The sequence below is a fragment of the Eulemur rufifrons genome, chromosome 28 (genome assembly GCF_041146395.1).
Source record: "Eulemur rufifrons isolate Redbay chromosome 28, OSU_ERuf_1, whole genome shotgun sequence".
Classification (NCBI taxonomy): domain Eukaryota; kingdom Metazoa; phylum Chordata; class Mammalia; order Primates; family Lemuridae; genus Eulemur; species Eulemur rufifrons.
The window spans coordinates 17141028-17167604 of NC_091010.1; the positions used below are offsets into that span (position 1 = coordinate 17141028).

At 44.7% G+C, this 26577-nt stretch overlaps 1 protein-coding gene across 26 annotated transcripts in view; it reads right to left on the minus strand.

Annotated features, from left to right (window-relative positions):
* Nucleotides 1-26577, minus strand: part of KCNMA1 (potassium calcium-activated channel subfamily M alpha 1) — a 725165-nt gene that overhangs the window by 358938 nt on the left and 339650 nt on the right. For all 26 annotated transcript variants that reach the window (XM_069460487.1, XM_069460484.1, XM_069460483.1 and 23 more), the window contains one exon: nt 2209-2270. In XM_069460487.1, the coding sequence (XP_069316588.1) occupies nt 2209-2270 (62 nt within the window). The remainder of the gene's footprint in view (nt 1-2208; nt 2271-26577) is intronic.

Below are 26577 nucleotides of genomic sequence, written 5' to 3' on the forward strand. Positions count from 1 at the left end.
ACTCCATTGATCGGGCCCCGCCCCAGGACAGAATCTCGGGAGGTGGTCTGGGGACCTAATGAAATGATGGGAATGAAGAGTGGAAAGGGATACGCAAATGAACGTGAGGTCTCCATACACACAAAGCTTTCCTGTACCAAACCACACAGTTCAGAGACAGAGAAGAGAACAATGCTGAAGCCAGGATGAGGCTAGCACTGTCCTCAGGAAGAGTGGGGACAATTTTGTTTCTAAGCTTATTGATATTTTTGCTAGGAAAAGCTGAGGACAGGACTGAAGGTCCATCCTTGGAATAGACTCTCTGCAAGCCCATAAAACAAACCAGAATCGGAGAGGACTCCCAACATCGGTGTCCCCAAGGTTTAACAGCATAAAAATTAAAGCCAAGGACACTGAGGTGGTGCAGGTATTCGGGGAAGAGGGCTTGTGTTGGAGAATCACCTCCCTTCCATGCTCTCACCTGGAGGCAGAGAACACCAGGACCCACACAGAGAAAGCCTGCCTCACAGTAGACACTATAAAAAACGACATCATCCAAATCCATCTACAAAGCATTTTATTTCTGAGAAATACAAAGGAGCCAAAAGGTAGGCGAAGGGCAGGAAGGCGCTGGCCAGGGCATCTGTCCTCCTAACCCATCGCCACACTCACCTCCACATAAGGGTTTGCTCTCTGTGGGGCACAGGCTACATGCCTGAACCTTTTTCCTGAGCCCCAGCATAGAAGTTGGCAGGGTCTACACCCCACGACATGCGAGAACACTCCTGGAGAGAGATCGGAAAAATAAGACCAGGGGCTTTAGACGATCTTCAGTTCAGTTCAAATATGGTCCAGAATCACTAAGAGTAAGTATTTAAAAGGGGCTTACCTTCAATGACATGGCAATTGGAGCCTTCCAGACTTAAAAAGCTCTTCTCTTTCTTGGCCAGGGAGAGCTGATGGAGGAACCATGTGGAACCTTGTTTCCTGAGGAGCCCAGCCTTGTATGTGGGGACAGGCTGAAGGACCTCGGATATTCTCAGACTTGGCTGATTCCCAGAGACAGGTTATTAGAGGAGATGTTTTCTTTATTTTCTCTGACATGACATTTTGGCCTCTGCACCCAAATGCACAAAATCCTTTGGCTGGTGACCAGATGGCTCTGAGAAATTCAGAGTTTAGGTGTGCATGAAATTACCACTATTCTGAGCCCCAGAAAACTAAGCTCAGAATTCAGGCACACTGTGGTCTGAGCCAACAGGAACACCAAGCAGGTTTCCTAGGATCAAAGTCTAGTATCCAGGGACAGACTTAAAGAAGTTAAAATCACTCTCACAGTGGACAATGAGGGAACAAGCTCAAGGCCACTGTTGCCAGAGTTGCCAAGCTCATGTCTCAACAGAAAAGGAGTCAGACTCCAGCTCCCCTCGTCTCCCAGATGCCGTCAACTTCAAGATTGCAATAGAATAGTTGGAACAATGAAGCCCCCGGGAGTGGCAGCTGCAGGAAACAGGGCATATCTGGCGGTCACTTAGCAGCCTGGTCAGTTGTCTCTTCCTCCTGCAAGATCTTTATCATCTGTCATGCAGGCTCACCCTAGAGCACCAGTCCACTCAGCTGGCACACGAGTGTCCACTCTAGGAATTCTGAGATGGCCATGCGCCTTCACCTCGGGGAGTCATCATGAACTCCTCCATCCCATCTCCTTACCTTCACAAGTCAAGAAGCACCAGCATGTGATGCTTCGGCTGAATATTTGGTTGGCAGGTAAAAGGATAACACCACGCTTTTTAATCTGACCTCCAATAAGATCAAAGCATTGGAAACCCAAATGAGAAAAGGATCCTACAACCATGGCGAGAATGAACGGCTTGGACTCTCATCTGCTGGACGCTGTCAACCCTCCCAGAGGTTGCAAATTCCCATCAAGCCCTCGTAAGTTCTTGACAACTTCGGTGCAAGTGTTTCATCAGGAAATAGTTATTAAAAAATAAATAATACCCCGCAAGGAGGTTTGACCCCAGACACCTCTCCGAATGAAAGTAGCCTTCCTTCCGAGAGCTTTCTTTCCCCTTCAGAAAATCTGCACAGAACAGCCCTGCCTTTCTCCAAAAGTCTTCAACACTCGGGAGGCTCTTGCAAGGGTTGGTGTTAAGGTGAATAAATCGATCGATGTCAAGGCTAACAATTGTTTTGGGAAAAAGGCAAGACAATGTATTGAATACTCACTTTGACGAATCTATGAAGTATATTACAAGTGCACCGATGCTGAGAGCAAAGACCAAGACAACCTGCAAAAGAAGACAAGAATCCTGTCACTTAAGAGCTGGTCGTGAGGATGTTTGGGTGCTTTGTCACATGCAGCAGCACCCCTGAAATACCGTTCTGATTGCTCCTGGGGACCTGCTTGGAAAGCTTACCCCTTGCTGCCCCTACATATGACCTCCATGTTGGCTCCTCCCTCGGCAGTGGGGAGCAACCTCGCCCCTTGCCAATAGGTGTCAGGGCAGACTTTTATATCTGGTGGCATTGGGTTTCTATCTGGCCCTGTGATCTCAAGGTCCAGCTTCTCTGAGAATGAAGTCAATAAAAATTTGGGGTGATACAATGTTTCATATTATATGTAACCTAGGACCTAAATGGTCTCAAATATGGGAATATCAATTTTAACAGCTTTATTGAGGCATAATTTATATATCATGATATTCACCCATTTTAAGTGCATAATTCATCAATGACTATTAGTAAGTTCACCAGGTTGTTCAACCATCCCTGTTATCCAGTTTCAGAACACTATCATCATCCCAATAAGATCCCTCGTGCCTGATCAATTAATCCCCATTCCCACCCCCCAGCCCCAGACAACCACTAATCTACTTTCTGTCTCTAGACAGGAAATACCAATTTGAAAAGCACAAATTTGCTTGTACAAATGTCCTTATGTGTGTGTGTGTATATATATCTATGTATACAGCTTCAGATACATTTATTGCATGTATACTCTATATGTGTGCATGGTTGTAATACTTCTGAAGTATTTAGGAAAACAGTTTAGGTGCAGAAAGTCAAATTAGGCAAGCCATTAGGCCAGTTATGTGACAATCTTTGTCCTTCTTTACACTCTTCATTCACAATGAATCACCATTGATAGAAGACAGTTTTGGCATCTCTTTCAGTAGACACCTGTCACACTAAGGTCCATCAAATGAATGTGTAGCAGATTAGGCTGACACTGACACTTCTGTCCTCACTGAACATTCTAATTTGTTTACTTAATCTTTTGCAGAGAAGACTGTTAATGCAACTAAAGGACAGTCAAAAATAAAAAAGAAATTATCAGCCAACAATTCCGCCTGAGAACAAAAAGTAAATATCCCCCCACAACACACACACACACACACACACACACACACACACAGTCTGCCTGCTGGATCAACAAAGACCTTTTAGATATGCTAATGTCCTAAAGAGACTGCTGGCTGAAGGACGTTGGAAGTGTCAGTCTCATCAGAGGATACACATACTGACATCCCTGGGACGTTGGCTGCTGGATACAGATGAGTCCCAATTTATGTAAAGATTAGGCATGGTCAAGCTGTGTGTGTGCAAAGAGGGTATGTGTATAAGACAAAGAAAGAGGGAGAATCACAGACACACATACCTGGATTTTGTGTGTGTGCCAAAGAGGCTGATGGAAAATGAAATCTGCATGAAATACTATCTATCTCTCTATCTGTCTATCTACGTAGTAGAGATGGGGTCTCCCTATGTTGTACAGGCTGGTCTCGAACTCCTGGGCTCAAGTGATCCTCCCACCTGGACCTTCCCAAGTGCTGGGATTACAGGCGTGAGCACCACACCCGACCAGCATAAGATACTCATTTAAAACATTGCAAAACTCCATGGGGCTGCTAGGGACAGAGAGTGGGCTACACAGTCCAGAAAATGACAGTCAAAACAGCTGGGCACTGTAAAAGGAATAAGCAGTTTCATAGCAACTGATAAAATCTCCTCATGAAAGGGAGTGTTAAAACAATACCCCGGGGTTTATTTTATTCTTCCATTTTGTTTTAAAAACTAAAACATGCTCCACTTGAATCCAAGGAAACCCCTGCAGTCTGTCAGTAATCATCATCTTCCCAGCACCAATACCTCTTGCTGGCTTGGCTCGGTCTCTCCCCCCACACACATTCATTCACTTGTCCCTTGCAAAGGCAGACACAAAAACAAGCAAACAAAAACATGCACAGGCCTCTGCTTTTTCCTCTATTATCAGAAGGAGTCAGGAAAACAAATAGCTTAAGATTAATTTTGATCTGTGCTGCTATTTCTGAGACATAAGCAGTTAGATCCTGGCCCTGACCTCATTCTCAAAAAGCTGCAAAGAGAAGGGGTGTGGCCAGGACAGAGGGGAAGGGCTTCGTCTTCATTCATAAACAGCTGATCCCAGACTAATCCCTGGCCATTTGGCTCCCTGCATGTGTGCCTGCAAATGCTGGGCATCTGTCAGAGCTGGCTATGTAGGCCTGTGCCACTAAAAGCCATGGTTGCAGGAAAGGACAGGAAAGCAGTCCTTGCTAATGGCATCTACATCATTGTGTAAGGAACTCAAAATCTAAGCTCTCCTGCAATGGCAATGATTTCCCAGCATCAGGATGGCCAGACAGGGTAGCTGACGCTAATTTGTCCCAGCTGCCTCCACTTGGCATCTGTGATGGGGCCTAATGCCTTGCTTATTTAGGCAAATCAGCCAGTGGCAGGAGGAGGGAGGGAACCCTGCTGCCCTCTTAAGATGGAAGCTCAAATGTTAGCATCTCTCTGCTAGCGTAAGAGAGGAAAGAAAGCCAGGGGGGAAATGACCTCCGCAACTCCCAGGGACTGAAGATTTTGTTGAGTGGACCCATGCTTGGGGCCACGTGCTCAGCTTTCTTTCAGCAACATACAGGATAAGCCAAGGTGCCCCACCCACCACGATCCACCGTCGCCTGGCTCCGTGCATGAAATGCTCTGTGGGGGGAGGAGCTGCTCCTCGATATTAAGGTAACTGTGCACGTAATCTTTAAACTTGCTAAATGCCTCTTTATCATGTCAGGCTTGATGACACTGTCAGCCTGGATCCAGGAGCTGCAGAAAACACACCAACTCTTTGGACGTGGCCATGAAAACAAAAACCCAGGAGAGACTTGTCTTCCATAGCAAAGCACCTCAGAAAGACTGTGTCTTCTCTCTCTCTCTCTCTTTCTCTGTCTCTAACAAATCCCCCATTGTCTGAGAACCCCACTCTCAATATGAAAAATATCAGCCTGAGAACACAAAATGATTGGATTTTAGCCTAAATGGTAAAGGTAAAGTTATCGAGGGCCCCCAAATAGTCAAGTATTTATTTAACATACATTATGCATAAGGTCCAAGAAAAACCAAAGAAGGAAGTCCACTGGGAGTCATCAACTCTTTTATGGGGTAGTTCTTACATAGATGAATCCTATGCCATTAATATTATGCAATTAGTGATAAATCCTATAGTATAGGTATAGCCATTAAATAATAAGCTATTGCCTGGGCAGATCACTAATAAATGAAGAAGCAGCGAGAAAAGGGTAGGAACTAAGGGCTCTTGTCTCAGTATCCTTTTCTTTCTCAAAGTGTCCTATCTACACGTTACTCTACAGCTACAGCTACTCTATTGTCCCTCCACAAAGGGGTAGGGCCAGTGGGAATCCTTCTGTGTGCTTCTACAGTCCCAGGGACAAGGAGGACTGAAGCCCCAGGGACATGTGAGGTGAGGCAGGAAAACACAATCCTCCAAGCTGTGTGTGTCTGAGAGAGAGAGGGCACACCTGCCCTCCTGCAGCCAAGAATCATCCTTACAACAACCAAGCACTTCGCAAAGCCCTGTCCTGAGCGAGAGCGTGAGGACAGCAGTCTGATATAAGAGGTGACTTGAGCACTGCCTCTCGGGGCACGACTTCTGCTCATTTTCACCGAAGCCTGTCCAGCTTCCCCAGCTTCCCACAGTCTGGGCTCCCCAAATCACCTTAATTTCTCTGGACAGCACTCATTGCCATATTCTCAGATTCAAAAACACCTATATGCTGTGTGGTGATGTTGAGTCCTGTGTCAGATTCCTAAAACACCAAAAGCAACTCAATAAACGTCATCAGAGCAATGGTGCTTTGACTCATCTATTTTCAAAACTTCAAGATCAAACACGGCACGTATTTGCACAAAAGAATACCAGCAACACAGATACACAGTGTCTCTAGAAATAAAAAACCAAAGTCTGTCCCCAGCCCCGGACACGAGGAGGACTCTGGGGACAGATGGAGAGTAGCGAGGGGAGGTTGACAGCCATCTTCCTAGATGGAAATCCCGGCAGGCCACGAAGATCTTTAGAATGTCTCAGAAAGTTCATGAAAATGGGCAATAGGATGGCCAGGCAGAGCGTATTCCCTCTCAGGTTACGGGAGCTCTTCAGGGAAAGGGCAGATTCAGCCATGTGAATATAGAGGTGGCAGAAGCAGAAAAGCTGGGGCGTCAAAGAGGTCGCCTGTTCTAGAACCTGGACTGGCGTTGCGGGGTGGAGGCCCACATACTGCCGGGGGGCACGGGAGGCTGTGTGGGTCTTAGGAGATGGGTGTGGTGCCAAGGCCCGCAAAGGGGACTGCCACCAGAACCCTCTCACCTGGGGAGCTTTTCTTAAAAAGCAGAGATGCCCTCATCCCACCAGGGGCAGGGGAACCTGGGCGCCTCTTTTTAACAAGCTCCTCCAGCGAGTCTGACGTGTGGCCAAGAATGGGAGTCACTGAATTAAAGCTGTTAGGGGAAACCACTTAGCTCAAGCCAGAGATTAATTTACAAATGTCGCCTTACCAATTAGCCCATTAGAACATATGTAGGAGGCCTGCAGGCTTAGAGAATCCTGTTAGGCGTACTGTAAAAAGTACAGAGAAGAGGATGAATTAATTCTCTCCTGGGCAGGTTTTACACATTCTCCTCCGCTCACAGCAGAACAAATGACCCTAATTGATGATTCTACATGTTTGATCAGGGCTTAGCCCTCGACTGGGCGGCAGAGACCCTTCTCAGAAAATGGACAGTTTTCCATATGTGATCTTAAAGGCACAGGACTTTTTAAATTGAAGTATAATTTATACACAATACAATTCACTATATAAAAAAATAGACATGAGGACTCTCAAGGCAAAACAATCTGGGGACATTTTATTTCTGAGGGATAATATCATTGGAACATCTAACTTATAATATGAGGCCTGGTGGATTTAACAATGCCAGCAAACATTTATTGAACTGCTATTCACAAGGCCCAGAGTGAGAGGCAGGGAAATGCAAAGCTAAAACATAATAGCTAAGTCAGGCCTAGCCTCTGCCCTCAAGGACCGTGAAATCTAGAAGTTTAAATTATACAGGAGTCCCTTGTGAATTTAAGAAATGCTACACATATGAACAGACACTTCTGGAATATCAAAGGAAGGATGGGGTCGGGTACAGAAGTAACACCACCCGCACTGTAGACTCACAAAGTGGAAGGGGAAGAGAAAGGGAAGAATGGAAAACCAAGGAAGAGGAAGGAACTCCTGACATTCCAATCCACCTGGCTGTTTTGGGAAGGACAGACACCAGGTACATAGTATGAGCGACCTGTGGCAAGAAGGGCACAGGACTCTAGGTCAGGAAGCCTGGGTTTGAATCTCCACCCTGCCCCAACAAGAGTTTGTTCATAAGCACATCACTTAATCTCTCTGGGTCTCAGTTTTGCAACCTGCGAAATGGTGGAACTGAAACGGAGGATTATTAGGTTAGGGACCTGGGTAGGGTATTGCACACAGTAAACAAACTAAAAACTCTTGCCTTCAAAAGGCAGCAGCATGCTTTTATGCCAACTGTCCACCATGTATGCGTAAGTATAATTCAGCACGATGACAATACACCTGTCCCTGGGTCTGTATCCGAGAGGCTTGTTTCATAAAATCACAATACCGAATTCATAGTTTGTGTTTCCAGCAGCACAATCAATTGTTCCTGCAGCCTGTCATCCCACAGAACTCAAACAAAGCAAAACACAACTTAGAGGGGCCACTGGTCACCTCTCCCTGGGACTGGGTCTCAGCTCTGCTGTCGCTACGAGGAGTTGAGTGGTGGTCTGACCCAGGCCCCCTGCCTTGCCTCTGTGAGTCCTTGAAAAGTCCATGTTTCACAGGTCTTGCCTCTAGATGCTCACGCTCTGAGTTACAGGTTTTCTTAAGGGAAAAGGGAAAGGATTTTTTTTCTCCACAATCTAGCAAGTATAATTAATATGTTTTTCTCATTCCTAAGTCATTAATGGTTCTCAATAGAAGAAAATATCATCTAGCTACCAAAAAAGTATTTTTGTTATCTTAAATAAAAAAGATTTGTAAAATATAAAACCAATATTTTAACAGTGCCATGTAAATACCCATAAGCCCCCTAAATTGTCAATGTAGCATCTGGAACGTTATATTTGACTTACAGAAGTATGTAAACAAAAATGCCGTAAATTGATTCACTGTAAACCAAGAATAAACAATGGAATAAATAGAGATGTGGTCAAGAAAAAAGAAAGGAAGAAGAAAGAGGTGTTTTCAGTAGTTGGTATTTGGAATTATAGCATTAAAATAAAATGCATGGGACTTTCAGATAAGAATAAAAGTGGTTTCTTCACATGTAAAGAAGCCTGGTAAATATGTCTAGGATTTTACAGGCATTTGGATCTGGTACGTACTTCCAAAAGTGCAATACTATGAAGTCATACTCAGAGTAGAATGGACTGAATTCTTAGGACACACATATAAATTGGAGAAGACCCCTCCTTAAGTTGCTTCAGATGACTTCCACAGCTTTTGGTATGAAGAAAACATCCCTGACAGAGTCAACAAGACCCTGAAAACTCCGGCCCTTTCCTCCTCTGGCTTTATCTCTCCCACCTTCTCTCGCTAGACTCCAGTATGCCAAACGCACAGTTCTCATTCACCAGTTGCTTCCTGACACCCCAAACTACCACAGGGGCTTTGTGCAAGCTCTTCCTTCCTCGCAGAAGACTGAGCTCCTCTCCTAGACTACCCATCCTTCAGAAGGCAGCTCGACTGCCACTGCCCTGCCGGTAAGTGTGGTCTGTCCTTTGTAGCAGTCAGCACAGCAGTGATTTTACATTGCTTTGTGCAATCATTTGGCCAATTACTCTCTCCTTTGCTGGGCTGCAAGCTCTATGAAGGTAGGGTGTGTGTCCATTTTCAGTCATTGCTAAATTCCCAGAAGCTAGCAGAGTGTCTCAATCAGCATTTGTTACATCAATGACTAGTTGGAGGGAAGGTTGGAGAATGAGTTTGGAGACTGAGTGTAGTGAAAGCAAAAGAGAGGTGGAAGAACATGGATCGCTCTCACGGGGTGAGACCCTGGAGTTTGAAACCTCGGAGAGAGGTGAGATGTAGTTCCAGGCGATGGCAGGACCCAGGCGCACCTGGAGGACGTGGAGGGGGATGAAGAGTATCGTAGTGGATGAGGTCAGGGGTCTGAGACACATGCACAGGGACAGTCAGGAGAGCCACGTGCACAGACTGGAAGGGAGTGGTGGGAGCTGAGGTTGAGAACAGAAAGAGCTGAGGGCAGGAGCCATCGCTGAGTGGCAGGAAGGGCCAGGAGGCAGGTGTGGGACAGCACTGGGGAGGGAAGACACGGGGAGGATTTAGTGGACGGTAGGAGCCTCGCGAGAAAAGGTTTGTATGAGAACGGAGGGGCACAGAGGGCCAGAGTGCCCAGCGCCCCTGGGTTATGAAGAAAAAGCAACACCTAGAAGGGAAAGTGAGGGAAACTACAGCTCTAGGAAACAGATTCGACTGAGGCAGTGGATGTGGGGAGCGTTCTATGAGGAAGCAGAGAATTTAGATTTGGATCAGGGCTAGAAATCTGTGAAAACAAAGGGAAGCCCCTGTCATGAGGAGGTGAGACACAGAGACACAAAATAATACAAATATCAATGCATCAATAATACCTGAATATATATGTGTATGTGTTTATATACACATACAAGGGACAAGGGACACAGAGACAAACTGTTACTCCTCTAATCACAAATTCTGGGTCTCTGTCAATATTTATTAATCAACTCCCTGCCCGGCAATGTGTCTCTGTCCATTTTCAAATTGGGTCATTTCAAAAAACTATAGATATAAATGAAGCTCTGGATAACAATAGAGCTCCCTCCTAGTGTAAGTGACAAAGAACAAGTTTATTATAAATCATGTATCGGCAGGTAGATAGGCAAAATTAAGTACAATAATGGGCTTTTGGAGGGGAGAGCAGAGGAGAATTTGACTAATACCAATAGACAATGGAGAGTCTGAATTCTCCTCACTTTTTTAATGTTCCCCAAAGAAGAATCTGGAACATAAATTACTACAAGCTAATTGCCTAATCTCTTCCCTTCTGAGAGGGCTCATGTTTACATAACTCCAGGGCCAGAGTTACCTTGAACTTCTGAAGGTTACCGTTCCTCATCGGGTGTTGGCTCACATCTTGGATTTGTTGATGGTGCTTTTCTCATTTTGCCCAAATTAAAAATACAGAAACATTAAATGTCTTCCTCCTGGGCCCTAATTTATTATAACTGAAATAAGAACCTGAAAATGAGGCAAAGTAATTGCAACAGTAAGAGAGTTTTTCTTAAAACTTGTGTCCTTCCTGAGAGTTGAGGTTTAATGACAGTGAAATCTTACATCATTGCATCATAAAACCTAAAAGGTTGCTTTTTGCATAGTTTTACCAAAGACATTAAAATGGATACATTCGCAAGCAAGATAAAAATCTTCCATTTGATGTCTAAAGGTTGAAGACCTTTCCTGTCTAATTATTGAAAAATCTAGAGGAAAAAGTTCCATCTGCTGGTGGAGCTCTCAAGTTTGCAGCTAATTAACTTCTTAAGAAATTGTCTGGCTTAAGTGCATGTGGATTTGGCCAACTGGATTTTTAATTTAATTAGGTTTATAAGATGAGAAATCTTCTGTAGCGCTGTCAGGTCAGCAGTTGCCACTCACTGTCACCAAGGACGAAATTTATGGCCATCTTTGACCTACTTCTCAAATCTTGCCAGCTCTTAAATTATATCAAAGGCAAAACTGAAATTGAAAGCTGGGACTCAAACAGATGCTTGTATACCTATGTTCATAGCAGCTTTATTTACATTGCCAATGGCGGGGGAGGAAGCAACACAAATGCCCATCAGCAGATGAACAGATAGACAAAATGTGGTGCATGCATACAATGGAATGTTATTCAGCCTTAAAAAGGGAAGAAATTCTGCTACATTCTACAGCATGGATGAACCTTGAGGACACTATGCTCAGTGAAATAAGCCAGATGCAAAAGGACAGATATTGTATGAATCTACTCATTTGCGGTACCTAGAGTAGTCAAATTCATAGAGACACAAAGTAGAATGGTAGTTTCCAGGGGCTGAGGGGCGGGGAAGCGGAGAGTTATTGTTTGATGGGTACAGAGTTTCTGTTTTGCAAGAAGAAAAGAGTTCTGGAGATGGGTGGTGGTGACGGTTGTACAACAATGTGAATGTACTTAATGCCACTGAAATGTACCCTTACAAATGGCCGAAATGGCAAATCTTATGTCTATTTTACTACAATGTATAAAATAGAAAGAAAAGTCTGAGAACCTGCAAGTAGAATCCAGAAGTATATATACATTTAAAAACTCAAACATAATAACCCTCCCATGGGAATACTGGTATCTCTCCTTTCAGTAGCACTGGGTATCTCCAAGAAACTTGTATTACATGCAAGTGTATCTTGTCTCTCTAGCTGTTTGATCTTATCCCTTAGTGAGCTGGAATTTCTCCTTTAGTTTCCACACTCTATCCTCATTTAGCCACAGAGACCTTCCGTAGGTCCCCACCGTCCCCTCCCACTGCACCCAAGTCTATTACTGTTGCAGGAAGCGGCCATGAATTTCTTAGGGATCAGGGACTCTGACAGGAGCCAGAATCTATTTTTTCTTGGTTACTGTAGCTGAAGTCCCAGTTTTAAAAGAATGTGTCCTTGATCTTAGAACCACTTTACAACCAGTTAACAATTTCCTCTAGAAGATATTGAAATAGACACAGGGCATTTGGTCTCCAACCTCAAGGCCAAGCTGCAGTGATGACTTGATCACAGCCCCTCAGTGGGTTAGTGGAACATTAAAGGCACCCTTACAAGTAATCTAAGATCTCCACCTTTTACCGTAATGATTTGGCCATCAAAGTTCTTGCATTTTAAAAGGATTATCAATGCACCCCAGAAGGTGATGTCACCAAAGCCCCTTAGTGCCAAGGGAGTTGGCTAAAGATGCTAAACAACCATTTAATTAACAATACAACACTGAAACCAACACTGAACAGGCTTCAAAATCACCCGCCCGCCCCAGGATGGGCTTGGCCACGCGCGTGCATGTTCACACTCCTGGTGCCCAAAGTGTCACACTCCGTTTTCTCCTCTGAGGAACCCACTGCTGACCATGGTAACAAATGTTCCGGCCTTGCGGAGAGTGACACCAGCAAGCCCCTTTGTTAGAGTTTACAGTAGGCTGAATCCAGGCCTCCAAAGAGAAGGTACCAGATTGTCCACATTGCTCCCTCCTTCCCTCACCTCAGAGAAAATGTTATTTTTGGATTTATGATTGAATTCTTACAGACAAGCCACACAAGGTAGCATCCCTCATACTCACAAAGTCTAAGCACCACGGCCTGGAAAGTCAGAAAGCTGAGTCAGCAGCACAGACCTTTACACAGGTATTGCTGCTAATTTGGGAAGGATAAACCACAGCCTCAGCTGCCAGCTTGCTGCCCACAACCGTCTCACAAATCTCCCTCTCGTCGCACAGGGCAACTGGAGCTCTGGCTGACCGGAGACAGGCAGCCAGAAAACCGCGGGTTCCACCTTCATGGAGCATTTGTTTGGAAGTGGGGGGATGTGAGGGTGGTCACGTAATTCAAGCTTTCCTGCCTCTCTCAGCCTCATACGTACTTTGAAAACAAAAGAGGAGAAAAGGAGGTCTGGAATGTTGCTTCTTGTCTTCCCGAGGTCATTTAAAAAGAGGAAGAGCATGCGTGTGATGCTCAGGTGTGATTCATACATCAGGATCTCCAACAGGAAAACCAGGTACGTGGTTAGGGCATCAGCGAAGGGCCAGAAAATGCATGAAGAACTTATATTTCACTGTTTTAGGAGCTTCGACATAGTTATCAGGGAGAAATCAGACCTGTGTTGGGCTTTGGGCTTCCTTGAGCTTATTGCATGGTTTTTCCATATTTCAAATTTATATGTGAGGAGAACCTTTATCTTTTCAGGGATTAAGAGCTCTTGTTGTCATAATCTGGCTGTGCCTTTCATTTCAGCACAGCCCCAACCTAATCACTGCATGCCACTTCTCATCCACTCCATTAAATGATCTTTATGCACAAGATTTAATTTCTCTGAACTTCCCACATCATTCTCGAGTTATTTGTTCATTCATTCATTGCACAAAGTTGCTGAGTATACATTATAGGCTCAGGATTGAGCTGGCAGGGGACACAGAGCTGAAAAATGCCCCTGCTTTATGGAACTTGTACTCTAGTCTTCATTCTTACTATGCAAAACAGGATGCCTTGATGTCAGATGAGGTCCACAGCACCAAAAGCCTTTTGAGGTGTTCATGTCTCACAATAGTGGTTCTCAGACTTGAGTGTGCATCAGAATGATCTGGAGGAAGGGCTTGTTAAAACACGGATTGCTGGCCAGGGGTGGTGGCTCACATCTGTAATCCCAGTACTTTGGGAGGCCAAGACGGGAGGATCACTTGAGGACAGGAGTTCGAGACCAGCCTGGGCAACATATCGAGATGCTATCTTCACAAAATATTTTTTAAAAAATTAGCTGGGCATAGCACACACTTGTAGTCCCAGCTACTCAAGAGGCTGAGGTAGGAGGCTCACTTGAGCCCAGGAGTTTGAGGCTACAGGGAGCTATGATGCCACTGCACTCCAACCTGGGTGACAGAGCAAGACTTTTGTCTCTAAAAAAAATTAAATATATAAATGAACACAGATTACTGAACCCATCCCAAAGATTCTGATTCCGTTGGCCTGAGAGAGCCTGTGAACGAACGTGCATTTCTAACAAGCACAGATGAAGCCAATGCTGCCGGCTCAGGGACCACATTATGAGAATCACTGCTTTTAACCACTGTAAAAGATAAAAAATTTATTCTTTCAAGACACTCTTTTTTTTTCTTCGAATATAGATGTAAAAACATTTGAAATTGGTTAGTTTTAGGAGTGAGCTATTTGGACAAAATTCCTTTAATATATCTAAGAAAAGTGACTTGGAAGGTTTCGCAAGGGCAGAACATTGGCTAAAACTCTTTATCTTGAAATATTATTCAGTCATTTTCATGGTCTAATTCAGTGGGCTGGACAATGCCAGCAAGGTGTTTTGCTTTTTATTTGAGGTCATACATCTTCTCCATAGAAAGATAGCTCATAAATTTAGATATTCGCTAAATAAATAGATGTCACTGCTGCTAATATTATAACTCCTAAAAATCCCCCACTGCAAGGCTTAGCTGAAGACATGATCCCACCCAGGATTGCATGACTCGTAAAGGTGTGGCTGAGGAGGTTTGGTTTCCAAAGAAAGTATTCAGAAAGAGCCACACATGGAAAATGGGAGTTCATCAGTATACTGTTTCCTTCATTGTTGGAAAGAAACAGTGTTTTAAAAAAATAAAATGGTGTTCACATGTCTTCCAAAAGCAAAGGAACCCAGGGTCATGACTGTCCATTTTTTCCAGACGTATCTAAGATTCAGAGAGGACAGAACACCTCCTTTTGTTCAGGTCCCACACCCTGCAAGCACCTTCTGTCGGTAAGTCGCCTTCTCTGGAGTGCTCCGCGCCAGCCGACCAGCCTAAGAACACCAGTCTGCTGGGCGAGCTCTCTCCAGCGGCTCCCGTGTTTGCCATTTTAGGTTGCCACTGTAGATTCTGTTTTAAACGACATTTCATGTGCACAGGGTGGTGGGGTGGGGTTTTTATTTAAGTCGTGACTGTTTCTTTTCTTTTTTTTTTTTTTTCTTCTATTGAATAATCAATCCATTCAGACAGACACAGAAAGGTGACAACTCTTGGGCTTCCTTAACTCCCTGAGTCTCTAGTCCGTGGAGGGAGCCTCCCGAAAGCCCCGAGCGTGCTGCCATCAAAGCACTTTTTACTCTCTGTTGCAGTCGCGAGTTTTCTTCACAGTCTCTCGTCTGTGGCCTCCTCCTCGAGGGGAGAAAGGGTGTCATTCATTGCTGTGTCCCCACCATTCACTCATGCATTCATTTATTCATTCAACAAACATTTCTTGAGTGACTACTGTATACCAAACATTGTGTCAGGGCTGGACATACAGCAGAGAACCAAAGAGCTGTGGCCCCTGCCCCCATGAACCTTACAGTCTGGAGGACGGACAGACGCTTAACAAATGATCCCACCAGTGAGTCAAAATTGCACACCAAGAGAAGGATTCTCAAGAAAAGGAGAGGTGACTGTGTAGATGGGGGGGGGAGGGTCTGTGGAGCTTTCCCAAGGAAGAAAGACGAGAAGGAGTGAACCAAATGAAGACGAACACTCCTCATCCAAAACAGTGCATCCAAAGCTCCTTAAGGACTCGTGTGGATGTTTGTTGGGTGTTTGGAGGAACCAACATGTTGCTATGCATCCAACGTGACAGGGCCAGGGAGGAGCTCTGTGTGGAGGAAGCTATAGAGCACCAGCTAATTTTATTTTACAGGCATAGAGTATTTTTATTTTCCTTTCTATTGAATATCTGGAACAGAGTTGTTGCTCAGTAAATATTTATTTATTTTTTATTTCAGAATATTATGGGGGTACAAATGCTTTGGTTACATAAATTACCTTTGCACTGCCCGAGTCAGAGCTACAAGCAAACACCAGCTAAATTTAATTGAGTGAGGACCCATTGTCTTCAAGGAGGAAGAGGCATCTCCGTTCTGAGGGTGGAGCCACTGAGGCACGGGGAGCTTAAATATCTTGTGCAAGAGGTAGAGCTTACCCTCAAACCTAGGTCTGAGTCCTTGCTTTTGTTCTTTTAATCCATGGCACCAAAACTACTTCCTCAATTGGGGTTATGAGGCCTCCTGTGCCGCAGGAACCCTCTCCATCACACCTGCCCTCGTGAATTCCATAGAGCTTCATCAGCTTTCCCTGAGTCCCTTGGTGAAAAAGCATCAAGGCTGGAAGATTTCCTTGGATGGCCACAGTGGCCAAACTCCCCAAAAATGGGTTCACAAAGGGTAGGCATTAACCCCATTCAACCCCCAAACTATAGCAACTCTCTCCCTCACCAAGGAAATTGTATGTTTACAGCTTTATTGAACATTATTATTAGCATATTTTCAGAACTCGTATTGGCAAAGTCTTCGAATGCATCCCAGTCTGACAGTGAGAATCATCCAACAATAGAATATGGTGCCAAGCTTCCTGTCCCTGGGGACACTGAAGTTGACACAGGAGATCACCCATTATGAATACAGTGGAAGGAATTCCTTATTGTAACAGAATGCTGACTGACTTCTTTCTAATGGCATTTTTTTAATAGAGACAGGGTCTCACTCAGGCTGCAGTGCAGTGGTGTGATCATAGCTCACTGTAACCTCGAATCCTGGGCTCAAGTGATCCTCCTGCCTCAGCCTCCCAAGTGGCTAAGACTACAGGTATGGGCTACCATGCTTGGCTAATATTTTTTTTTATTAATTTTTGGCAAAGATATCCCCTCTCTATGTTGCCTAAGCTGGTCTTGAACTCCTGGGTTCAAGCGATTCTCCTGCCTCAGCCTCCCAAAACACTGAGATTGTAGGTGTGAGCCACTGTGCCTGGCCATGATGATATTTTAATAAACCAAGAATAGAAGCTTCTTGACAGTAGCTTGTGCCAAATCTATATGCCTAAGGAGACTCTACTTCCCAGCATGCCTGATGTCCTGGGATAATTATTAAGAGCACCTTCTTTTCACTCTCAAAATTACCCTGGGTAGATGCCAAAGAACATGGTCATGCAATTTAAACTACACTTGAGCCCTTGGAGAGGCCTAATACATCCTAACACACTGGCTGCTAAATATCTAGAAAATGAGAAAAAAGCATAGTTTAGAATGTGTAGTGCTCTTATAGCCACTCCAGGACAATTTCTGGTTCTCTCCTTAATAACCTGATATATCTGACATGCCAGCAGGTGAATGGCAATGTCTAAAACCTCCATATTTCTTGCAAACACACACACACACACACACACACACACACATACACACACGCACACACTCATGTTGTTTGCATAGTATAGGAGAGTCTCTGAGAGAAGCAGGTAGTCTTTCTATGATGTTAGTGGTCCCTTGATGAATGAGTGCTGTTTTTTTTTAAGGCTTTGTCTGGCAGTGAACATGATTAATAAGTTGCTGGAGATGATGGGGACCAACCCACTCTGATTGAGTCACTGGAGGCTGACAAGTGGGAAAATGAGGATCTCAAGATTTTAGATCCAAAGCAGCCCATTAAATCCAGTTCCTAAGGCCATGGAAAGTGGCATCTGCTGGCTTCAAGGAGCAATCTAACACAATTTGCTCTCAACATCACTTCTTGGTGAAGAGTAGTCCAGCCTCTGCTCCCACACTGAACTCTAGCTCATGGAGGGTCTGGGTGCATAATACGCTCTCTGTACCTAAAATAATACATCAGGGAGTGGTTGGAGCCAATTGCTTGCAACTACGATTTCTAAGGAAAATGTCAGACCATGCAGGATGGGCTGGCTTGGTTTTGGCAGAGGGGGTGGCTCTGTGCTGCTACCTGAGTCAGTGCAGTGATTCACTGAACACAAGCCCCTGTAATAACTGAACAAAGCAATCCCCCGGAGACACTTCAGCAACGCAAAGAAATGCAACTCAAGCATCTCCTGGCTGAAGCTCCCAGCAGTCCCCAGCCTAGGAGGAAGGAATGACTCAAGGAGGCTTGGCCAAGCTGTGACATAAGCTGCTTTTCCACTGCATGGAGACAGTGCGCCCCATCCTGAATGACTAAGTGAAACACTGCTCCAGTTCTGGCTTGAGGAATTTGTGGTCATCTCGATGCCATCACTTCAGGGGCTTCTGGCAGAAACCCTCGTCCCCCAAAAGATCTCCCCAAGTTCCTGAAACTTCACCAATGGAGATTAGTTTGAGTGTTACATTAACTCTTTGTCTTGGCCTTCTTTAAAAACACAAGAAATAATGAACAAATTCATACTAAGTTGTTAATGACATAATACAGTGATGTTGGAATTGTATTATACTGAGTATCTCCTTAGGCAGTTGGTTAAAAGTATATTTCCAAATATTCTGATTCCTAAGGTCTGATAAACAATTCAGAAATCTATATTTTCAACAAGCATCTCACACCCCCATCTCCTGTAATTCTGAAACACTCTGAGAAAGTTCATTTTAATGCATCAGATCCTCACACGGAAGACGAACTTAAGAGCTTTTAAAACCCAGATTGAAGGCTGGGCATGGTGGCTCATGCTTGTGATACCCAGCATTTTGGGAGGCTGAGACAGAAGGATCATTTGAAGCCAGGAGTTCAAGACCAGTCTTGGCAACATAACAAGACTCCATCTCTACAAAAAATTTTTAAAAATTAGCTGGGCATGGTGGCATGGGCCTATAATACCAACTACTCAGGAGGCAGAGGTAGGAGGATCACTTGAACCCAGGAGTTCAAGGCTGCAGTGAGCTATGATCATACCACTATACTCCAGCCTGGGTGACAGAATGAGACTCTCTCTCTCTGTGTAAAAAAAAAAAAAAGCCAGGTTACACTCCAGAGCAATCACATCAACATCTCTGGAGGGAGGACCAGGCACCAATATATTTTTTGTGTATTAGAATAAGCGCCCAAGTAATTCCAGTGTGTAGCCAGGGCTATGGTCACCTGAGCAGCCAATGGGAGGGCTCCTAGGAACCAGGCAGAGCAAGGCAGAACACAAGATTGTCAACGTCCTGAGCTACCCTGGAGAGTCAGGTCTGTGTTGGCAAAGTGGGCGACTGCCTGGTCTGCGTTTGAGTGACCCTGGAGGAGTGGTCCTGAGTTAACTCAGTCATGGGGGAGCCCCACGTCCCCCTACACACAGCCACATGCTTCCTTGAAGCCACTGACTTAGAGGCTGCCACGGCTGGACCCCTGGGGAGACACGAGGGAAGTATAGAGGCTGGGCTGCAGCCAGAGCCAGACAGTGACTGGCCATTTGCTGCCGCCTGGATTTCAGCCGTGTTGCTTTGGCAGGCTCTTCCCTGGCTCTGCAGGGTCCCTCAAGCAAGCACAGCACTCTCACTTCCAGCTCCTGGGCACCTCTGGGACCAGGTGTGGGGTTTGACCCTCAGGCATCAGGACAGGTGAACAGCTGCTTCCTGCCTGTGGCAATGCAGGCCTCAGTCCTTGCCAAGCAACAGGCAAGGGCAGAAGGGATGATTGGGATCTGGTTGAGAGACTTCCAGACTCCAAACAAATCCACATCTGTTTGAACAAAGTGGGGGTCGTGTGCAACTTGTAAGTTTCCACAAACTTCTCTCCATGTGGCACTCCATTAGCAAAACCTAAGTAGCAACAGCACACATTGGTCCCTGGGAACTGGGAACTGGAGTGAGCAGAGAGGACCCAGGAGTTCATGGAGAATTGCTTCTTAGGATGTTGACTCAGTGTCCACCCAAAACACAATAGGTATTTCCTCTTTGTTCAAGCACTCTCTCTAGAGCCATGAGGGTGAACTTCAGGCCTGCACCCTCCAAAAGAAATATTCAAGGATTCCAGCCATATTTGTAATTTTAAATATCCTAATTAGCTACATTTAAAAAAAGATGACATTCATGTGTAAAATGTTTTATATTTAATCCAATATATCCAAAATATTTTCTACTTCAACATATAATTAATACTAAGAATTACTAATGAGATACTAGAAATAACCCGTGCACACCACACTCCCATTGCAACATAACAATGTTTCATATATTGCAACAGTTGTTGCATCTCATGGAAACCAGTCCTACTAAAACAACAAATTTGTGTTTAACAGAAAAATATTTATACTGCTTCTGTTTTTAGGTATCTATTTATGTCAAAGTTAAATAAAAATTAAAAACTCAGTTCCTCAGTTGCACTAGCTACAGTTCAAGTGCTCAATGGGCACACGTTGCTAGTGGCAACTGTATATACTGGGTAGTGCAGACAGAGAACATTTCCATCATGGCAGAAAGTCATTAGACCCCTTAAGCCTGCGGTCACCATTCCCCGGCTGCAGACTAGCACTGGTCCATGGCCTATTAGGAACTGGACCACACAGCAGGAGGTGAATGAAGCTTCACTGTATTTACAGCCGCTCCCCATCGCTCACATCACTGCATAAGCTCCGCCTCCTGTCAGATCAGTGGCAGCATTAGATTCTCACAGGAGCGCCAACCCTACTGTAAACTGTACATGCGAGGGACCTAGGTTGTGCGCTTCTTCTGAGGATCTAACGCCTGACGATCTGAGGTGGAGCTGAGGCAGTGATGCTAGTGCTGGGGAGCAGCTGCAAATACAGATTATCATAAGCAGAGAGGTTCGACTGCACAATAAATGTAATGTGCTTGAATCATCTCAAAACCATCCCCTCCACCCCAATCCATGGAAAAATTGTCTTCCATGAAAAGCATCCCTGGTGCCAAAAAGGTTGGACACCACTGCCATAAGCAATGAAAAAGGTCCCTATTCTCTTTCCACCAGTCCAGGGTGAGGACACTCAGAAGTGTCCTGAGTGACATGGATGCTCCCTCCTTCCCTAAGGAAGCACAACAGTTAAGCAGTAGGACCGTGTAACCAGATCACTTCCCAGTGATGTGACCGTGAGCGGCTCACTCTCTATGCCTCAGTTCCTGCACCTGTCAGAGGGGACAAGCATTCACCCCAAAGAGCTGTAAGGATTAAATAAGTTAATGCATTCGTAAAGCACTCAAAACTGTCTGGCACACAGTAAGCGCTCTAGAAGTAAGTGTTGAATAAAGCCCCAGCACAATGGCTGCTGACTGGGTGCTGAGCACTCTGGTATCTTTTATTTCAGAATGACCTTACTGGAAGATGAAAAAAAAAAAAAATCTCCCTGTAAACAGCTACCAATCTTCTGGCTGCCAATATAATGCGTTGATTCACTTGAGTTATCACCTAACGCTAAACACTGCAACCCCACATCTCTGGGGGAAAAAAAGCTCAAATAGAAATGTTCTAGAATATCCCTTTCCCATCCTCTAAATCGTATCTTCCTGGTCCTTCAAGGAGAGGATAGAATGCCATCCCTTCTGCAGCTTCCCTCTCCTTACTGAGGTCTGAGTTCAGCCAAGCTCTTCCTCTAAACCTTTCCTGACTGTCCTTCCTAAAGCTGTGCCTGAGCTGCGAGCGAGTGTGGACACGCACAGAGGTGCCCACGGCACCCGCCTGCCCCTCACACTGTTTTCATTCCCTTCACTGGCCCATCATGCCCTGAAATCACTTTGCTTATTTACTTTTTTACTTGTCGATTGCTTGTCTAACCTCAAGAGAAGACCAACTTTGTAGAAACAGAGACCTGGTCTATTTAGTCTTTTCTGTATCCCCAGCACCCAGGTCAGTACCTGGAACATAGTATGGGCTTTACATACACTTGTTGAATAAATGAATAAATGAATGAATGCCCTCCTTGATGTATACATCCTTGTTTCCCCTTGCTTGATATTCCAAAGCACTTTCCATATTTCACATTTTGAAGGCAGTCAATTCCATACTACTTGATGTACACAGTTAATTATTTTTGTGTATATGTCTTGCCTCGCCAATTAGACTATAAGCCCTCAGTGTTGTGTCTTGAATGTATGTACCTCCTGTGGTCCTCGTAACGCCCATGGTAAGACACACCCTCAATGAATACTTGTTGATGAATGAATGGGAAGGATAAAGCACAGATCCTAAATTAATTTTCTTGGTCACACATAGTGGACTATTTATACAAATAATAATTTTTAAAATGAAGTAAATATACATATGCATCTATATATATGTATTATGTTTCTCATCCTAATTAAATGAAGCTATTTTTGCAACTCTTTCCCGGTCAAATAGTAAAACTATAAAGAATAATGCTAAATGTTAGATCATTAAGTTGGTTTTCTTTAATTATATGGCAGTGTTTCAAAAAGCCTTTGAGTCATCTTTAAGACTCCTTGCCAGGGAATCAGCACACTATCTTAGTAAATACGTTTCTGTTGCAAATGATTTGTTCCAATAATGCAATCCCTTGGCAAAGAGCTGCCATTTCTTCTAAACCCCCTACCAAGAGGAGATACTTGGAAATATGATAAATACCAGAGACGAGAAAGCTTGAAGATCTCCCCTTATCAGGAGTTACCAGGATACATTCCCTAGAGCAGAAGCATCATCTATTCCTCTACCCTTTTCTCTGATTTCAAATCCTATAGCACTTACTTTTTGTAAATATCTTCTGTAAGATCCCTGTAAATAAGTTCTCAAAACTTACTGTAAAGTAAGCCATAAACATAAATATACATTCATATTTTCTTTCTCTCTCTCATTCTCTTCCCTCCTGCTTCTCTCTTATCCTTCCTTTCTCTCTGTTCTTCTAAAACAAAAATCAGTACATAGGTCACATGCAAATACAAATGCAATTTCTATCAGAAAGCTGAGTTCTTGAGAGATTAAGCATGCAGACCAATCATTCAAAGTGAAAAAAAAAAAAAACCCAGTAAAGGCTAGATTATTTTCTGAAGTACTTATTACATTACACGAAGAGCCTATTATGATAAGCTATTATACTTGCAAGATGAATTGAATTCACATTCAGGCAACTCATCTCTTCCTAGAGAAACACAGATAAAAATTGTATAGCAACCTGAAAAGGCCTGTGGAATGGATATAAAAAAAGATCAATACTATAAGATTTTATTGTCAAACTGAGACAATAGAAAATACGGTCCAAAACAAGGCCTTAATTTCCAAAAACAAGGAAAAGAAGAGTTAATGGGTGAGCAGAGGAGAGAATTGTCATTCAGACAGGAGGAGTCAAGGAAGGAGCTGGGGGAAGCACGGGTAAGCTGTGAAGAAAGAATGGATAGAATTTGGAGGGTAGAAAGCAGTCCACTTATAATTTCATTTATTCCACACATTTGTATTGATCTCTTGCTATATACTGGGCACCAGTCCCAGTATGAGGGATACTGCAGAGAACGAGTGACAACAGCCCTTTATTCAGTTGATATTCCAGTGGGGAAAAGACCCCTTCTAGAAATTAGTTATGAAAAGACATACACAATTTGATGTTTACACGTACATACAGGAAAGGAAAGAATTCATTTTGTGATTGTTGTTTTCTATTACCGTCTCTTGCACCTAGGTTTCCTTTGCAGGATGGCTAGCATTCCTCTTGGCTCTGCCGAGATTTGTGTTGCAAACAAGGAGCTTCCTTTAGGGTCTCCTCCCCTCTTGCCGCTGCCAACCATGGGGATGCAATTAATGACCATGACAAAGCATAGAGGATTTCTCCTAACTCCTTCATGTGTGACTTTTTAATAGCCTGCAGGTATGGCCAGCCATGAACCATATGTTATTTATAGGCTTAAAACACAGGCAAAATTTGTATCGCACATGACTAAAATGCAAGCCTCTCTCAGGATCTAGGATCCTAAACAAATCCCCGCCACCCCATCCCCAAACCCCCTGAGGCAGTGCGGATGCCCCACACTGTTCTTCCTGTCTGTGTGTTCAATCAGCCCCTCCTCTATCCCAATCAAGGAACTTACACAATAATTGAGCTAATCATTTAAATGACGCTACTGAGAAACAAAGCCATTTTCCCTGTTAAAAATGTGTTTGTTGTCCTATCCATTTATCTGTTTCCTTGGGAGTGCTCCGTATTAATCTATTGCCCAGTAAAGCACAGGGCACTAGCAGAGTTGCTGAGCCATGCCTAGCGGAGGGCCCACTATTTCATGCTAGCAAAGGCGGCCGACGAGCCAAGAGCACAAACACAAGCACTCCGGATGCCGCAAAGCTGGGCTGGCCAAGCCTGACTCCATTTGCTGTCCCAGAGACACAGAAGGAAGACAGGCTTTGGGAGAATGCAGGCGATTAATCATTATCAATTGTCAGAGGAAATGGAGTAAGTCTGGTTGGTCAGCCAACTGCCCCAGGGTTTCCTTTCTATTAGATGGTAAACCTCACTACCGCAGAAGCCATCTCGCGGTGAGCTTAGGAAGGACAGAAGCTGAGCAGGGGCGTGATACAGACTGAGATGGGTGGGCTTCGGCTTGCCACAGTGTCTGCCATTCCGGGACATCAACTCCCGTTGCTTCCAGCAGTTAACACACAGCGATTAATCATAAGGTCCCTGTTCAGACTTGCGCATCAGTACAAAAGCTTGGCAATGATTATCTTGTGTGTATGTGCAGAAGAGCTTTTCATATGAGAATCTCTTTCCCGGGCAATGCCTGGATCAACCACATAGAAGGCAGGTCCTTCTTATCTGGAAGGCTACGACCTGGAAGAGCATGTCCCAACTGAAGGCTCAGGAGCTCTGATTTGAGGGAGTGGCCCTGGGCTTCAGGAGCCCCTCTTGACTTCTTGACTAGCTGCAGTCTGGCCATAGGAGCAAAACAGAATGAGCCCAGCAAATCTGGGCTCTTAGTCCAGTACCTAATAGAGAAAGAGGAAGTGTTCCAAAGCCACGGGAACTGAACGCCAAGGACAGTTCCAAAGGTTGGATTAAAACCAGTCACTGAATATTACTCTGAGAAGTAGATCACCTAGTCCTGGGCCTGCGTTTTAGGGGAGAAAATTGGAACACAGCTAGGAATTGACTTGTGTAAGGTCCTACCGTGAGTCAGAGACAGAGGCAAAATTAGGAGGGTGGATGAAGAGGAAGGAAGTTCCAAAAGCCCAAAGGCCTGCCTTCCCCTTGCCATAGGCTCAGTGGTTGCTCCCCCAGACACAGCTGGCCTAACCACGTGCAAACAAAAGACATAAAATCACAAGAAACCCCACGAAACACATGGACATCATCTGCATCTCCAGGAGGCTCTCAGAAGGTTGCATTGGTCCACCATCATCACTCGGCAGGAGGGCAAGAGGGATGAGAGAGCAGCAAGGGACACCAGCACCAGGAGGAGAGGACGGCAGGGGAGGCCCAGCCCTCACCAAGGCCCAATCCACTGATGCACTCAGCCCTGGAAGATTACGCCGCCTCCCATCTCTCCTGCAAGGGCCTCCTTGGTGCAAGCGGAGGAAGGCAAGTGGAAGGGCTGCTGCTTTTGCAGAACGGGTCTACAGCTTACTGGGGAGAGTGGGGAAATGTCCCAGTGGGAGTTCTCACCAGCCTGACCCCATGCCAGGTTCCTTCTACCTTTGCATCTTTCCTTAAAAAGTGCCCCACTTCCCCACCCTCATGCCTCTTCTCCACATCCACAGATCCTACCAGTCTGTGGAGCTCTATTCTGGAAGCTTCTCCTGGCCACTCCTGTCTCCTCCCAGGACATCTTCCTTCTCCGAGCTTGAATAATAGGAATACCACGGTCCTCACAGGTTAGCTGGGCTGCTTCTCGAAGGAGCATTGCAGACACGCACAGAGTCAGCACTGCTGTGCATTGCCATTTAACCTGATGATCACCTCTGTGACAAGACTCCCTGGGAGCTGAGACCATCCTTTGTATACCTCCCACCATCATGCCTCAAGTTTTCCTCTGGATCGTGGATGTGAAGTTTCCAACACAGACCCAGGCGTGGTAGGCACTTGATTCGAAATGTCTGTATTGTGAGTTAGTTTTGTCCACACACGGATGGATCCAGCAACTGCCCGGAACCAAATCCACAGGAGTATCAAAAGGTTAATGAATGGGACTTGCTTGAGAACATACTAAAGACATAATACATACATAATAACTAATACAATAAATATCTAACCTATCGTATTATAAATTAATAATAAAATAAAATGTTAATAGCCAGCAAAATGCGGTACATATTTTGTGCCAGGCACTATTCCAAATATTTTACTTATATTACTTCATGTAATCCACACACAAAATTTTAGGAGATAGGTCTTATTATTATCCCTACTTTATAGCTGCTGAGGAAACTGAGGCCCAGGGCTGTTAGGTAATTTTTACAACATCCCACAGACAGTACATGGCACACAGCTAGGATTTTTCAAACCACTGCACCTTCCTGAGATGTCAGCGGGCTGTGTGGTTCATCCTTCTCTTTTTCATCGCTGCCCTGGGTCTGCTGAGATGTCCTCAGCAAGCCATCCTTGCCACACAGAAAGTTTTGCTTTCCCCAGGAAAAAGCCCTGCTCCAGGAGGTGAGGAGTGGCTGACAGGGCCCATTTGCAATGTCTGCAGGACTGTGCTCCAAGCCAAACTCTAACAAGAAGGGTCATTCCCTGGACCTCAGTGCCCTGGGGCTCAGACTCAGCCCCTCACAATTAAAA